At 63.1% G+C, this 14,917-nt stretch overlaps 2 protein-coding genes across 2 annotated transcripts; one reads left to right on the forward strand and one right to left on the reverse strand.

Annotated features, from left to right (window-relative positions):
* Positions 1 to 616: 616 nt before the first annotated feature.
* Positions 617 to 7,288, forward strand: EIF1AD (eukaryotic translation initiation factor 1A domain containing). The gene is made up of 6 exons (XM_074930262.1): positions 617 to 672; positions 785 to 878; positions 1,438 to 1,546; positions 3,386 to 3,494; positions 3,643 to 3,687; positions 6,900 to 7,288. Exons 2-6 carry the CDS (start codon positions 792 to 794, stop codon positions 7,207 to 7,209), a joined length of 660 nt encoding a protein of 219 aa, XP_074786363.1. The 5' UTR covers positions 617 to 672; positions 785 to 791; the 3' UTR covers positions 7,210 to 7,288.
* Positions 7,289 to 7,352: 64 nt separating this feature from the next.
* Positions 7,353 to 14,273, reverse strand: LOC141972329 (U4/U6.U5 tri-snRNP-associated protein 1-like). Its single transcript, XM_074930207.1, has 8 exons — positions 14,256 to 14,273; positions 13,910 to 14,020; positions 12,622 to 12,709; positions 10,899 to 10,989; positions 10,391 to 10,526; positions 10,193 to 10,282; positions 8,482 to 8,603; positions 7,353 to 7,459 (listed from the first exon to the last, which is right to left on the reverse strand). The coding sequence occupies exons 1-8, from the start codon at positions 14,271 to 14,273 to the stop codon at positions 7,441 to 7,443; spliced, it is 675 nt and encodes a 224-aa protein (XP_074786308.1). The 3' UTR covers positions 7,353 to 7,440.
* Positions 14,274 to 14,917: the final 644 nt, after the last annotated feature.

Raw genomic sequence — 14,917 nt, forward strand, 5'->3', positions numbered from 1 at the left:
TCGGCACCGCCCCTTTCCCCGGGGGGGTGACGTCATGACCGTGGGAGGGGCCTCGACCGGCTCCCGGGCGCAGGCGGGGGGTGTGTGTCGCAGAGCGGTGACGTCACAGGGCAGAAAAAGGCACGGGGGCGGTGGAGAGTGACGTCACCACGGAGACAACACCGCCTGGGCCGCCGTGGCTGTGACGTCACAGGCTCAGCGACGGCTTCAGAGGGGCCGCCTGGCCACCTGTTGGCGGTGATGACGTCACAGAGGCTCCGCCCCCGGCTCACAGTACAGGCCCCCCCCCCCCCCCCCGGGCGACGGCACAACGGCGTGCGAACGCGGGCCACGCCCTCCTTATTTGAATAACCACGCCCAAACAACCACGCGTCGCCCTATCTCCGGGCTCCTGATTTGTATAGCCACGCCCACTCACCAATTCGCGCTCTCACCCCAGATTTACGTATCCCCGCCCACTTATTTCGGCGCGCCGGACCTCATTTACATGTCCCGCTGCCGTGACCCGCCCCCTAATTTTGCATAATCCCGCCCACCAGTAGCTACCCTCGGGCAGGGAAACCCCGCCCCTCCGCCTAGCCCCGCCCTTTCCGGCACCACCATAGAGACGCGCGGACGCTGCCGCCGGTGCCCGGAAGTGACGTCGCGCGCACCCGGAAGTACCGGAGCGAGGTGAGCGGCGGCCGCGCGCCCGGGTCCCCACGGCGGGGGGGGGGGGCGGGTCCGGTCTCGGTCTCCCGGGTCCCTCATCCCCCCCCCCCCCCCTCCCCGGTTGTCGCCGCAGCCCCAGGATGTCGCGCGCCACCAAGCGGAAGCACGTGGTGCGGGAGCTGCTGGAGGAGCGCGTGCTGCCGGCCCCGCGGCAGCGGATCGTGCGGGTGCGGCCCCGGGGGGGCGGAGCTTGGGGACACGGGGGGGACACGGGGGGGACACGGGGGGGACACGGGGGGGGGACAGAGCTTGGGGACACGGGGGGGGACAGAGACGGAGGGGCGTGGGGACAGGGAGGGGATGACACAGAGCCCTGGGGACACGGCGGGGGGGGACAGAGACATGGGGGGGACAAAGCCTGGGGACACGGGGTGGGGGGTGGGGACATAGGGAGGGACAGAGCTCTGGGGACACGGGGTGGGGACATGGGGGGGACACGAGGGGACATGGGGGGGAGTTTGGGGACACTGGAGGAGGGGGACAGAGCCCTGGGGACACGGGGGGGGGATGTGGGGACATGGGAGGGGGTTTTGGGGACACATGGGGGGGTGTAGGAAGGGGGGGGACAGGACACGAGGGGGGACAACTCAGCCCCTGCCCTGGTGGGGGGGGGGCACAGGGGGACCCCCTGTCCTTGTCTGAGGGGACAAAGAGACACAGACTGGGGGGAGGGGACACACCGGGGGGGGACAGACAATGGTGACACCCCCGTGTGTCCCCCCCCAGGTGTTGGGGACACCAGGGAACAACCTGCACGAGGTGGAGACGGCCGAGGGGACGCGGTTCCTGGCCAGCATGCCCCCCCGCTTCCGCCGCCACATCTGGATCAAGAGAGGTGACACTGTCACCTGGTCACCCTGACACCTTGTCACTGTGTCACCCTGACACCTTGTCACTCTGCCACCCTCTTACCTTGTCACTCTGCCACCCTCTCACCTTGTCACTGTGTCACCCTGACACCCTCTCACCTGGTCACCCTGACACCTTGTCACCCTGACACCCTCTCACCTTGTCACTCTGACACCTTGTCACTCTGACACCCTGACACCTTGTCACTCTGTCACCCTCTCACCTCATCACCCTGACACCTTGTCACCCTGACACCTTGTCACTCTGCCACCCTGACACCTTGTCACTCTGTCACCCTCTCACCTCGTCACCCTGACAATTTGTCACTGTGTCACCCTGACACCTTATCACCCTGCCACCCTCTCACCTTGTCACCCTGACACCTTGTCACTCTGCCACCATCTCACCTTGTTACCCTGACAACTTGTCACTACATTACCCTGTTATCTTGTCACTGTGTCACCCTCTCACCTTGTCACCCTGACACCTTGTCACCCAGCCACCCCCACCCCCTGGCTCTGGGGATGGCGGGGGGTGGTGGTGTCACCTCTCCCCGGGGCCATCGGCCACCCCCCAGTGACATCACTGCGGCCTCGGCATCAGCCTGGCCCCAGCTTTGTCCCCCCCCGTCACGCTGTAGCCCCTTGTCACCCCGTGGACCCTCTCTTGTCACCCCACCCCCAACTTTGTCACCCTGTGACCCCCACCTTGTCACCCTGTGCCACCTCTTGTCACCTCACCCTGTAGCCGTTTGTCACCCTGTCCCCCGCCTTGTCATCCTCTGCCCCCCCTTCTCACCCTTTGACCCCCCCTTGTCACCCTGTCCCCATAGCCCCACCCTGTCCCCGACACTGTCACCTCCCCGGCACCGTGTCCCCAGGCCTGTGGCCCCCCCCTGCCCTGGGTGACCCCTTGTTCCCCCCAGGGGACACCCCAAAACCCTTCAGGGACCCTTGAACCCAAATGTGACCCCCCCACATGACCCCTAACCCACTCAGTGACCCCCTGACCCCCCATGTGACCCCCCCCATCACTCCTCTCCCCCCTACATGACCCCTGACCCCCCCACTGACCCTTGAACCCCCACGATCCCTGACCCCCCCGCTGACCTCTGACCCTCCCATGTAACCTCCCCAGTGACCCCTGACCCTCCTGCAACCCCATAACCCCCCCGCTGACCCCTGACCCCCACATGAGACCCCACACGACCCCTGACCCCCCAGTGACCCCCTGAGCCCCCATGTGACCCACACATGACCTCTGCCCCCCCAGTGACCATGTGACCCCCCCACATGACCCCCGATGCCGCAGTGACCCCCTATCCCCCCCTGCTGACCCCTGACCCCCCACTGACCCCCTAACCCCCCCGCTGACCCCTGAGCCCTCATGTGACACACACATGATCCCTGCCCCCCCAGTGACCAGGTGACCCCCCCACATGACCCGTGACACCCCAGTGACCCCCTAACCCCCCCGCTGACCCCTGACTCCCATGTAACCTCCCCAGTGACCCCCCCACATGACCCCCTAACCCCCCGCTGACCCCCACACGACCCCTGCCCTCCCCAGTGACCATATGACCCCCCCACGACCCCTGACACCCCAGTGACCCCCTGACCCCCCACATGACCTCTGACCCCCCCCACAACCCCTGACCCCCTAACCCCCCCGCTGACCCCCACACGACCCCTGCCCTCCCCAGTGACCATATGACCCCCCCCACAACCCCTGACACCCCAGTGACCCCCTAACCCCTCCCTGCTGACCCCTGACCCCCCCCCACATGACCTCTGACCCCCCAGTGACCCCTGACCCCCCTCCCCAGGTGACTTCCTGCTGGTGGACCCCATCGAGGAGGGGGCCAAGGTCAAGGCCGAGATGTCGCTCGTCCTCCTGCCCCCCCACATCCGCTTCCTGCAGCGCCAGGGCCTCTGGTAGGGCCTGACCCCCCCCCAAACCCCCGGGGGGGGCAGATAACCCCCGGGGGGGGCAAATAACCCCCCTGGGGGGCAGCAACCCCCTCCCAGTTCCTCCCAGTCCCTCCCAGTTTCCAGCTGTGACCCCTCGCCCTGTTCCCCGCAGGCCTGAGGCCTTCGCCCCCCTGGAGAGGTCGAGCCCCAGGGAGGGGTGAGTCATGTTTGGGGGGGGGGGGTAATTAATTTGGGGGGTTAATTAATTAGGGGGGTGGTAATTGAGTGAGGAGGTGGGCGACTAATAGGGTGGTGCAATAATTTGGGGGGGGCAAAATGGGGTGTTCAGGGGGTAAGTGTTGGGGGGGGCAATAAAACGGGGTGTTAACGAGGGGGTAATTAGTGAGGGTGATTAGCGGGGGGAGCGAGGGTGTGTTAATGAGGTAATAAGGGGGAATTAATTAGGGGTGATGGGGGCAAGAACAAGCGGGGGGTAATTGGGGGGAAACAAGGGGTATTAAGGGGGAGCAGTAATTAGGGGTGTTAATTAGGGGGGGAATGGGGGTGATGTTAATTAGGGGTGTTAATTAGGACCGTTAATTGGGGGAGTATTAAGGGGAAGGCAATAACCTAGGGGGGTTAATTGGGGGGACAATAATTTGGGGGTGTTAATTAGGGGTGTAATGTATCTGCTGTTAATTGGGGGGGGAATTAATGGGGGGGGGCAATAACCTGGGGGTGTTAATTAGGGGGGTAACAGGACTGTTGTTAATTGGGGGTGTTAATTGGGGGGATTAATGGGGAGACAATGATTGGGGGGTGTTAATTAGGGGGGTAACATGGCTGCTGTTAATTGGGGGTGTTAATTGGGGGTATTAATGGGGAGACAATGATTGGGGGGTGTTAATTAGGGGGGTAACAGGACTGTTGTTAATTGGGGGTGTTAATTGGGGGGATTAATGGGGAGACAATGATTGGGGGGTGTTAATTAGGGGGGTAACAGGGCTGTTGTTAATTGGGGGTGTTAATTGGGGGGATTAATGGGGAGACAATGATTGGGGGGTGTTAATTAGGGGGGTAACAGGGCTGTTGTTAATTGGGGGTGTTAATTGGGGGGATTAATGGGGAGGCAATGATTGGGGGGTGTTAATTAGGGGGGTAACATGGCTGCTGTTAATTGGGGGTGTTAATTGGGGGGATTAATGGGGCAGCAATAACCTGGGGGTGTTAATTAAGGGGGTAACATGGTTGGGGTTAATTGGGGGTGTTAATTGGGGGATTAATGGCAGGAACAGTAACCTGGAGATGTTAATTAGGGGGGTCACGTGGCTGTTGTTAATTGGGGGGGTTTAAGGGGGTGGGGAGGGGACACTGACCCCATCACCCCTGCGCCCACACGCGTGTCCCCACGTGTCACTGCGACCTCCCACACGCGTGTGATCCGTGTCCTCGCACTGACACGTGTCACTGTCACCTCCCCGTGTCCTCACACACGTGTGTCACAGACCCTGACACGTGTCACCAACCTCCCCGTCCCAACACGTGTCACTGACCTCCCCGTGTCCTCACACGCGTGTCAGACCCTGACACGTGTGTCACCAACCTCCCCGTCCCAACACGTGTCACTGACCTCCCCGTGTCCTCACACACGTGTGTCACAGACCCTGACACGTGTGTCACCAACCTCCTCGTCCCAACACGTGTCACTGACCTCCCCATGTCCTTACACGTGTGTCACAGACCCTGACACGTGTGTCACCAACCTCCCCATGTCCCCACATGTGTCACTGACCTCCCTGTGTCCTCACACGTGTCAGACTAACACGTGTGTCACCAACCTCCCCGTCCCCACACGTGTCACTGTCACCTCCCCGTGTCCTCACACGCATGTCAGACCCTAACATGTGTGTCACCAACCTCCCCATGTCCCCACACGTCACTGACCTCCCCGTGTCCTCACACACGTGTAACAGACCCTGACATGGGTGTCACCAATCTCCCTGTTTCCCTACATGCGTGTCACAGACCCTGACATGTGTTGTCACCGACCCTCCCATGTTCCTGCACTGACACGTGTCACTCAGACCTCTGTGTCCCCCCACACGTGTCACTCTGTGATCTGTGTCTTCACAGACACGTGTCACTGTCACCTCCCTGTGTCCCCCACATGCACATCATCACATGAGCCATGACACGTGTCACCGACCTTCCTGTGTCCCTGCACTGACACACGTCACCATGTGACCTCCTGGTGTCCCCACATGCCACTGCATGACTCATACATGTCACTGCGTGACCCGTGTCCCCATACCGACACATCACTGCGTGACCCTGACACGTGTCACTGCGTGATCCTGACACACGTGTCACCGACCTTCCTGTGTCCCCACACCCACACGTCACTGTGTGACCTCCCCTTGGCCCCACACGCGTGTCACCCTGTATCCCATGTCCTTGTGCTGACACGTGTCACTGTCACCGTCACCTCCCCCTGTCCCCACACGTGTCACTGAGACCATGACACACGTCACCGACCTTCCCGTGTCCCCATGCTGACACGTGTCACTGTCACCTCCCCGTGTCCCCACACACGTCACCGTGTTACCTGTGTCCCGACACTGACGTCTGTGTGACCTGTGTCCTCACGTGGACACGTGTCATTGTCACCTCATGTCCCCACACACGTGTCACTGTCACCCGTGTCCCCACAGACATGATGCTGCCCAAGTCCGACACGTGTCATCTCCCCGTGTCCCCACACCAACACACGTGTCACCGAGACCCTGACACACGTGTGCCATCGACCTTCCCGTGTCCCCACACTGACACGTCACTGTCACCTCCCCGTGACCCACACACGTCACTGACTTTCCCATGTCGCCACAGACGTGTCACTGTGACATCTGCGTCCCCACACGTGTCACCGTGTGACCCGTGTCCCTACACTGACACGTCACTGCGTGACTGACACGTGTCACCTCTGTGTCCCCATACCAACAGGTGTGTCACCAAGACTGACACGTGTGTCACCAACCTTCCCACGTGTCACTGTGACACACGTGTCACTGATTTTCCCGTGGTGTCCCCACGTGTCACTGTGACCTCCCACACGCATGTCACTGCGTGACCACTATCCTTGCACTGACACATGTCACCGACCTCCCCTTGTCCCCACACACACGCCACCCATGTTGTCACACTGACACGTGTCACCGTCACCTCCGTGTCCCCACACACACGTCACTGCGTGACCACCGTCCCCCCACACGTGTCACATCCCCACACCGTGTGTCACCGACCTCCCCATGTTCCCCCATCACTGCGTGACCTCCCGCTGTCCCCCTTCACGTGTCACTGTGTCCCCCACGCTGACACGTGTCACCACGCGTGTCACTGACACACACCCCCCCACCCGCCATGTCCCCACAGCGGCCACCCCTCCCCGGGGGACGGGGAGCTCTTCGTCAACACCAACCGGGTGGGGACCGGCGGGGACACGGGTGACAGCGAGGACACGGGTGACAGCGAGGACGCCACGAGCGACAGCGGGGACACGGGTGACAGCGAGGACGACGCGGGTGACAACGAGGACGACACGGGCAAGGCCACCACGGGGGACACCAAGGACATGGGGGACACCAAGGACATGGGGGACACCAAGGACACGGGGGACACGGCCACGCCCCCCCGGGACAGCGGGGACGGTGGCAGTGGGGACACTCTGTGCCCCGCCCAGTGAGGGGTGTCCCTGGGCGTGGGGACGGGGGTCGCTCCCCCAATAAAGGGCTGTTGGTGGCACTGGGGACAGGGGGGGGGGACTGGGGTGGCTTCGTGCCGTGTCCCCCCCCCCCCCCCGGTGACACAGGCGGTGACACTGGCGGTGCCGTCCCCGAGGGCTTTATTGTCCCCGTGGGGACACCGGGGGGGGACACGGGGGGGGGGGGGGGGGGGCTGTCCCCCCAGCGCCGGTTCACTTGGTGATGGTGTTCCTGGGGGGAAAGGGGCGGGGTCAGCATCCCAGTGCTCCCAGTTCCCGCTCCCAGTACCCCCCAGAACTGCCCAGTGCACCTTCAAGCACTCCCAGTCCCCCCCCAGTATGCTTCCCAGTCATTCCCAGTCCCCCTCAGTTCTCCCTCCACCCCTCCCAGTGCTCCCAGTAACACCCCAGTGCACCTCCAATCCCTCCCAGTTCGCCCCCCACTCCCTCCCCAGCATTCCCAGTCCCCCTCCGCTCACCCCCCACCCCCTCCCAGTGCCTCCCAGTGCTCCCAGTAACACCCCAGTGCACCTCCAATCCCTCCCAGTTCGCCCCCCACTCCCTCCCCAGCATTCCCAGTCCCCCTCCGCTCACCCCCCACCCCTCCCAGTGCTCCCAGTAACACCCCAGTGCACCTCCAATCCCTCCCAGTTCGCCCCCCACTCCCTCCCCAGCATTCCCAGTCCCCCTCCGCTCACCCCCCACCCCTCCCAGTGCTCCCAGTAACACCCCAGTGCACCTCCAATCCCTCCCAGTTCGCCCCCCACTCCCTCCCCAGCCCTCCCAATCCCTTCCCAGCATTCCCAGTTCCCCGTCCGCTCACCCCCCAACCCCTCCCAGTGCCTCCCAGTGCTCCCAGTAACACCCCAGTGCACCTCCAATCCCTCCCAGTTCGCCCCACACTCCCTCCCCAGCATTCCCAGTCCCCCTCCGCTCACCCCCCACCCCTCCCAGTGCCTCCCAGTGCTCCCAGTAACACCCCAGTGCACCTCCAATCCCTCCCAGTTCGCCCCCCACTCCCTCCCCAGCCCTCCCAATCCCTTCCCAGCATTCCCAGTTCCCCCTCCGCTCACCCCCCACCCCTCCCAGTGCCTCCCAGTGCTCCCAGTAACACCCCAGTGCACCTCCAATCCCTCCCAGTTCGCCCCCCACTCCCTCCCCAGCCCTCCCAATCCCTTCCCAGCATTCCCAGTTCCCCCTCCGCTCACCCCCCACCCCCTCCCAGTGCCTCCCAGTGCTCCCAGTAGCACGCACGCGTTCATGCTCTTCCCGCTGCCGCTGAGGACGATGTAGGGCGTCTTCTGGGCCTTCTGCTTCTCCTGCAGCAGCGCCACCGTCCCCAGGGGGGTGTCACTGGAGCTCATCTTCTTCAGCAGCTGCCACGGCACGAAAAAAAGGGGGGTGAGACCCCCCCAAAAATAACGGGGGGACCTCCCCCAAAATGGGGAACCCCCCAGAAAGAGGGCAGGACCCCAAAATAACGGAGATGTCACACCCCAAAAACTACACCCCCCCCCCCCTGCACAACTGCATAAAAGGAAGTGGGAGGGGGGGGTTTGGGGGGACCCCTCGGAGGGAGGGGGCACCCCGAAATCTAAGTGGGGTGCAAATGGAGGGAGGAGGGACCTAAAGTGGGGGGGATCCCTTCCAAAGGGAGAGTGAGGGTACCCCAAAATAAGTGTTTGCGGTTCTGTCTGTGTCAGGGGAAGTGAGGGACCCCAAGAAACAAGGGGGGGGGGGTCAAAGGGATCTGGGGAGCCCCAAAATTGGGGTTCAGGGGCTCCCAAATGGGGTGAAGGCCCCACAATTAGTCCAAGGAGACCCCAAAATTGGGCTTCAGGGGCGCCGAAATGGGGTGAAGGCCCAAAATTGGGCCAAAGGGAAACCCCAAAATTGGGCTGAAGACCCACAACGGGGCCTGGGGGATCCCCAAAATTGGGGTGAAGACCCACAGCGGGACCTGGGGGATCCCCAAAATTGGGCTGAAGACCCACAACGGGACCTCGGGGATCCCCGAAATTGGGGTGAAGACCCACAACGGGGCCTGGGGGATCCCCCAAACTGGGCTGAAGACCCACAACGGGACCTGGGGGATCCCCAAAATTGGGGTGAAGACCCACAACGGGGCCTGGGGAATCCCCAAAATTGGGCTGAAGACCCACAACGGGACCTGGGGGATCCCCAAAATTGGGGTGAAGACCCACAACGGGGCCTGGGGGATCCCCAAAATTGGGGTGAAAATGGAGCTGGGGGGATCCCCAAAATTGGCCCAAAGACCCACAGTGGGGCTGGGGGATCCCCAAAACTGGGCTGAAGACCCACAGCGGGACCTGGGGGATCCCCAAAATTGGGGTGAAGACCCACAACGGGGCCTGGGGGATCCCCAAAACTGGGCTGAAGACCCACAACGGGGCCTGGGGGACCCCAAAACTGGGGTGAAGACCCACAACGGGGCCTGGGGGTCCCCAAAACTGGGCTGAAGACCCACAACGGGGCCTGAGGGATCCCCAAAATTGGGGTGAAGACCCACAACGGGACCTGGGGGATCCCCAAAATTGGGGTGAAGACCCACAACGGGACCTGGGGGATCCCCAAAATTGGGCTGAAGACCCACAACGGGGCCTGGGGGACCCCAAAACTGGGGTGAAGACCCACAACGGGACCTGGGGGATCCCCAAAATTGGGGTGAAGACCCACAACGGGACTTCGGGGATCCCCAAAATTGGGGTGAAGACCCACAACGGGGCCTGGGGGATCCCCAAAATTGGGGTGAAAATGGAGCTGGGGGGATCCCCAAAATCGGCCTGAAGACCCACAGTGGGGCTGGGGGACCCCAAAACTGGACTGAAGACCCATAATGAAGCCCAAGGGACCCTGAAATTGGGCTGAAGACCCACAAAGGGCCCAGGGGGGACCCCAAAAACTTCCTACACACACCCCCCCCCCCCCTCGAAAAGCCTCTCACCGCTTCCTCGTCCAACTTCTTCATCCTCCGCTCCGTCTTCATCTTCCCCGAGCCCTTGCCGTGGAAGCGGTGCGAGAGCTGCCGGAACGCCTGCGCCGGGGAGGGGACACCGCCGCGGGGAGAGGTCAGGGGACACCGGGGGGGGGGTCAAAGGACACGAGTGACCCCCCCCCCTGCCCCGCAGCGGCGTCCCCCCACCTCTTTGGGCGTCAGCTTGCGGCCGGTCTCGTCCACATACTCGATCTTGACGTCGGGGCGGTAGCCCTCCTTCTCCTTGAAGTCCTGCGTGAAGCCCCGGTACTCCTCGCGCCGGCTGTACTTGTCATCGATGGCCCTGGGGGGGGACAGGGTGACACTGGGGGGGACATCGGGGGGCGTCGGGGGACACGGGGATCACGGCACGGCTGTTGTGCCTCACGGCAGCTGGGCTTAGCACTGGGGGCGGGGGGTGATGTCGGGGTGATGTGGGGTGACAGGGTGACATGGGGTGACACCAGGGGGCACGGGGTGACACCAGGGGCCATGGGGTGACACCAGGGGGCACAGGGTGACACCAGGGGGCACAGGGTGACACGGGGATCGTGGTACAGCAGCGCTTGTTGCTCCTCGCAGCAGCCGGGCTGAGCACTGGGGGGTGATGTGGGGGTGACCCAGGGTGACACGGGGGGGTGACCCAGGGTGACACGGGGGGGGTGACGTCACCCACATCTTGTCCTCGATGCAGTAGACGGCCGAGGGCAGGGACTTGTTGGGGGCTTTCACCCGAGCCACCTTCTGCACCGTCGTCTCCAGCAGCCCTGGGGGGGCGGGAAAGGGGTCAGGGGGAGCCCCCGTGGGGGCAGAGCGCCCAGAGCACCCTATAGAGCTCCTAAAGCGCCCCATAGATTCCCCAGAGCACCCTATAGAGCTCCTAAAGCGCCCCATAGATTCCCCAGAGCACCCTATAGAGCTCCTAAAGCGCCCCATAGATTCCCCAGAGTACCCTATAGAGCTCCTAAAGCGCCCCATAGATTCCCCAGAGCACCCTATAGAGCTCCTAAGTCACCCCATAGATTCCCCAGAGCACCCTATAGAGCTCCTAAGTCACCCCATAGATTCTCCAGAGCACCCTATAGAGCTCCTAAGTCACCCCACAGATTCCCCAGAGCACCCTATAGAGCTCCTAAGTCACCCCATAGATTCCCCAGAGCGCCCTATAGAGCTCCTAAGTCACCCCATAGATTCCCCAGAGCACCCTATAGAGCTCCTAAGTCACCCCATAGATTCTCCAGAGCACCCTATAGAGCTCCTAAGTCACCCCATAGATTCCCCAGAGCACCCTATAGAGCTCCTAAAGCACCCCATAGATTCCCCAGAGCACCCTATAGAGCTCCTAAGTCACCCCATAGATTCTCCAGAGCACCCTATAGAGCTCCTAAGTCACCCCATAGATTCCCCAGAGCGCCCTATAGAGCTCCTAAAGCGCCCCATAGATTCCCCAGAGCACCCTATAGAGCTCCTAAGTCACCCCATAGATTCCCCAGAGCGCCCTATAGAGCTCCTAAAGCGCCCCATAGATTCCCCAGAGCACCCTATAGAGCTCCTAAGTCACCCCATAGATTCCCCAGAGCACCCTATAGAGCTCCTAAAGCACCCCATAGATTCCCCAGAGCACCCTATAGAGCTCCTAAGTCACCCCATAGATTCTCCAGAGCACCCTATAGAGCTCCTAAGTCACCCCATAGATTCCCCAGAGCGCCCTATAGAGCTCCTAAAGCGCCCCATAGATTCCCCAGAGCACCCTATAGAGCTCCTAAGTCACCCCATAGATTCCCCAGAGCACCCTATAGAGCTCCTAAGTCACCCCATAGATTCCCCAGAGCACCCTATAGAGCTCCCAAAGCACCCCATAGATTCCCCAGAGCACCCTATAGAGCTCCTAAGTCACCCCATAGATTCTCCAGAGCACCCTATAGAGCTCCTAAGTCACCCCATAGATTCCCCAGAGCACCCTATAGAGCTCCCAAAGCGCCCCATAGATTCCCCAGAGCACCCCACAGAGCCCCCGCGAGCACCCTGGATGGGTCTACAGAGCCCCCAACTCACCCCATACGCCCCTATAGGGCCCCCAAATCACCCCACAGACCCCTCCAAGTCCCCCTGGCTCCTTCCATAGGGACCCCTCACTCTATAGAGACCCCAAATCACCCCGGGGGACCCCCAAAAACCCCCCTCGGGGCGGGGGGGGGGGGCACTCACCAACTCCCCAAACCCCCAGGAAACACACAGCACACCCCCCCCCCCCTCCAAAAATGGGACCCTAAATCACCCCAAAGTGACCCTAAACCCCCTGTAGGGACCTTAAATTATTCTATAAGGACCCTAAGTCACCCTAGGGGGCGGGGGGGTGTCCCCATGGCCCCCCCAAATCCGCGGGGGGGGCACCCCACCTTTGTTCTGGCAGAGCAGCAGGGCAGCGGCCAGGCCCCGGTTAACGATCGGCTCCTCGTCGAGGATGGTGGTGGAAGAGGCCGAGAACTGGGGGGGCAGAGGCAAAAAGGGGGTTCAGAGACGACCCCCCCACTTTAAGGGACCCCTCCAGCACCCCCAAACCCCCCCAGGATGCCCCCCCAAACCTCCCAACTCAGAGCAGCACGTCTGGGCCCCCCCCCCTTTTTGGGATGTCCTCTCTTTTAGGGTGTATCTAATTCTGGGGGGGCCCCGGTTTTGGGGTGTCCTCGTTTTAGGGTGCCCCCAATTTCGGGGGTCTTCCTGTTTTCACAAGTCCCTGGTTTTGGGGTGACCACCTTTCGGGGTGTCCCAGCTTTAGGGTGTCCCCCAATTTCAGGGTGATCCCTTTTGGGGTGTCCCTAAATTTAGGGGCACCCCCACGCCCCCATTTTCAGAAGTGCTCTGCTTTTTGGGGTGCTCTCCGTCCCTTCTCTGGGGTTCCCCCGGTTTTTGGGGTGCCCTTTTTCTGGCGTTCTCCCAGTTTCAGGACTCCCCCATTTTTGGGGTTCCCCCAGTATCAGGATCCATCTTGGTTTTGGGGTGCCCCAGTTTCAAGATCCCCCTGTTTTTTAGGGTGCCCCAGTTTCACGACTCCCCCGTTTTTTGGGGTGCCCTCGGGTTCAGGATTCCCCTGGTTTTGGGGTGCCCCCAGATTCGGGATTCCCGATTCTAGGGTGCTCCCGTGATTTTTGGGGCACCCCCTGGAAATTTTGGGGCACCCTTGGAGGTTTTGGGGGCAACCCCGGAGTTTTTTGGGTGCCCACAGGGGGGTTTTGGGGTGCCCCTGCAGTTTTTGGGGTGCCCCGGGGGGTTTCTGGGTGTCCCGGGGGGTTTTGGGGTGCCTCCAGGGTTTCTGGGGTTGCCCGTGAGGGGATTTTGGGGTGCCCCTGCAGTTTTTGGGGGTGCCCTGGGGGGTTTTAGGTGCCCCTGCAGTTTTTGGGGGCCCGGGGGGTTTTAGGTGCCTCCGGGTTTCTGGGGTGCCACGGGGGGTTTTGGGGTGCCCCTGCATTTTTTGGGGGCCCGCTGGGGGTTTTGGGGTGCCCCTGCAGTTTTCGGGGTGCCCCAGGGGGTTTTAGGTGCCTCCGGGGTTTCTGGGGTGCCCGCGGGGGGTTTTGGGGTGCCCGCGGGGGGTTTCAGGGTGCCCCTGCAATTTTTTGGGGGCCCGCGGGGGGGTTTGGGGTGTCCCTGCAGTTTTCGGGGTGCCCCGGGGGGTTTCGGGGTGCTCACGTCCTGGTGCTGCCGCTCCTCGGCCAGGTTGACGCTGCTCCAGCCCACGTTCTCCTCCCCCTCGGAGTCGGGGGCCCCCGGGGGCGAGGGGCGCCCCGCCCGCTCCAGGGCCTGGGGGGACACGGTGGGGGGGGACACACGTTGGGGGGGGACACACACGTTGGGGGGGGGACACACACGCGCATCAGAGGGACGCGTTGGGGGGCACAATGGGGGGAACACGTGTTGGGGACACACACACATTGGGGGGCCAATTCCCCCCCCAGCCCCCCCATTCCCCCCCAGCCCCCCATTTCACCCCCTTGCCCCCCTATTTTGCCCCTAACCCCCCCCTTTCCCCCCTCACCCCCCTCTCAGCCCCCATCTTTCACCCCCCCAATCCCCCTCAGCCCCCCCTTTCTCCCCCAGGCCCCCCATTTTGCCCCCTTCTTCCCCCAGCCCATTTCACCCACCCCTCCAGCCCCCATTTCCCCCCCAGCCCCCATTTACCCCCCCAGCCCCCCCATTTCCCCCCCAGCCCCCCCGTTCCCCCCCCCAGCCCCCCCGTTCCCCCCCCCAGCCCCCCTCCAGCCCCTCCATTCCCCCTCCAGCCCCCCATTCCCCCCCAGCCCCCCATTTCCCCCCCCAGCTCCCCTCCAGCCCCCCCATTCCCCCCCCAGCCCCCCCATTTCCCCCCCCAGCTCCCCTCCAGCCCCCCCATTCCCCCCCAGCCCCCCCATTTCCCCCCCAGCTCCCCTCCAGCCCCCCCATTCCCCCCCAGCCCCCCCATTCCCTCCCCAGCCCCCCATTCCCCCTCCAGCCCCCCCATTTCCCCCCCAGCCCCCCCATTTCCCCCCCCCCCCCCCATTCCCCCTCCAGCCCCCCATTTCCCCCCCAGCCCCCCCATTTCCCCTCCAGCCCCCCATTCCCCCCCCCAGCCCCCCCATTTCCCTCCCCACCCCCCCATTCCCCCTCCAGCCCCCCCATTTCCCCCCCAGCCCCCCCATTTCCCCCTCCAGCCCCCCCATT

The sequence above is a fragment of the Athene noctua genome, chromosome 32 (genome assembly GCF_965140245.1).
Source record: "Athene noctua chromosome 32, bAthNoc1.hap1.1, whole genome shotgun sequence".
NCBI lineage: Eukaryota > Metazoa > Chordata > Aves > Strigiformes > Strigidae > Athene > Athene noctua.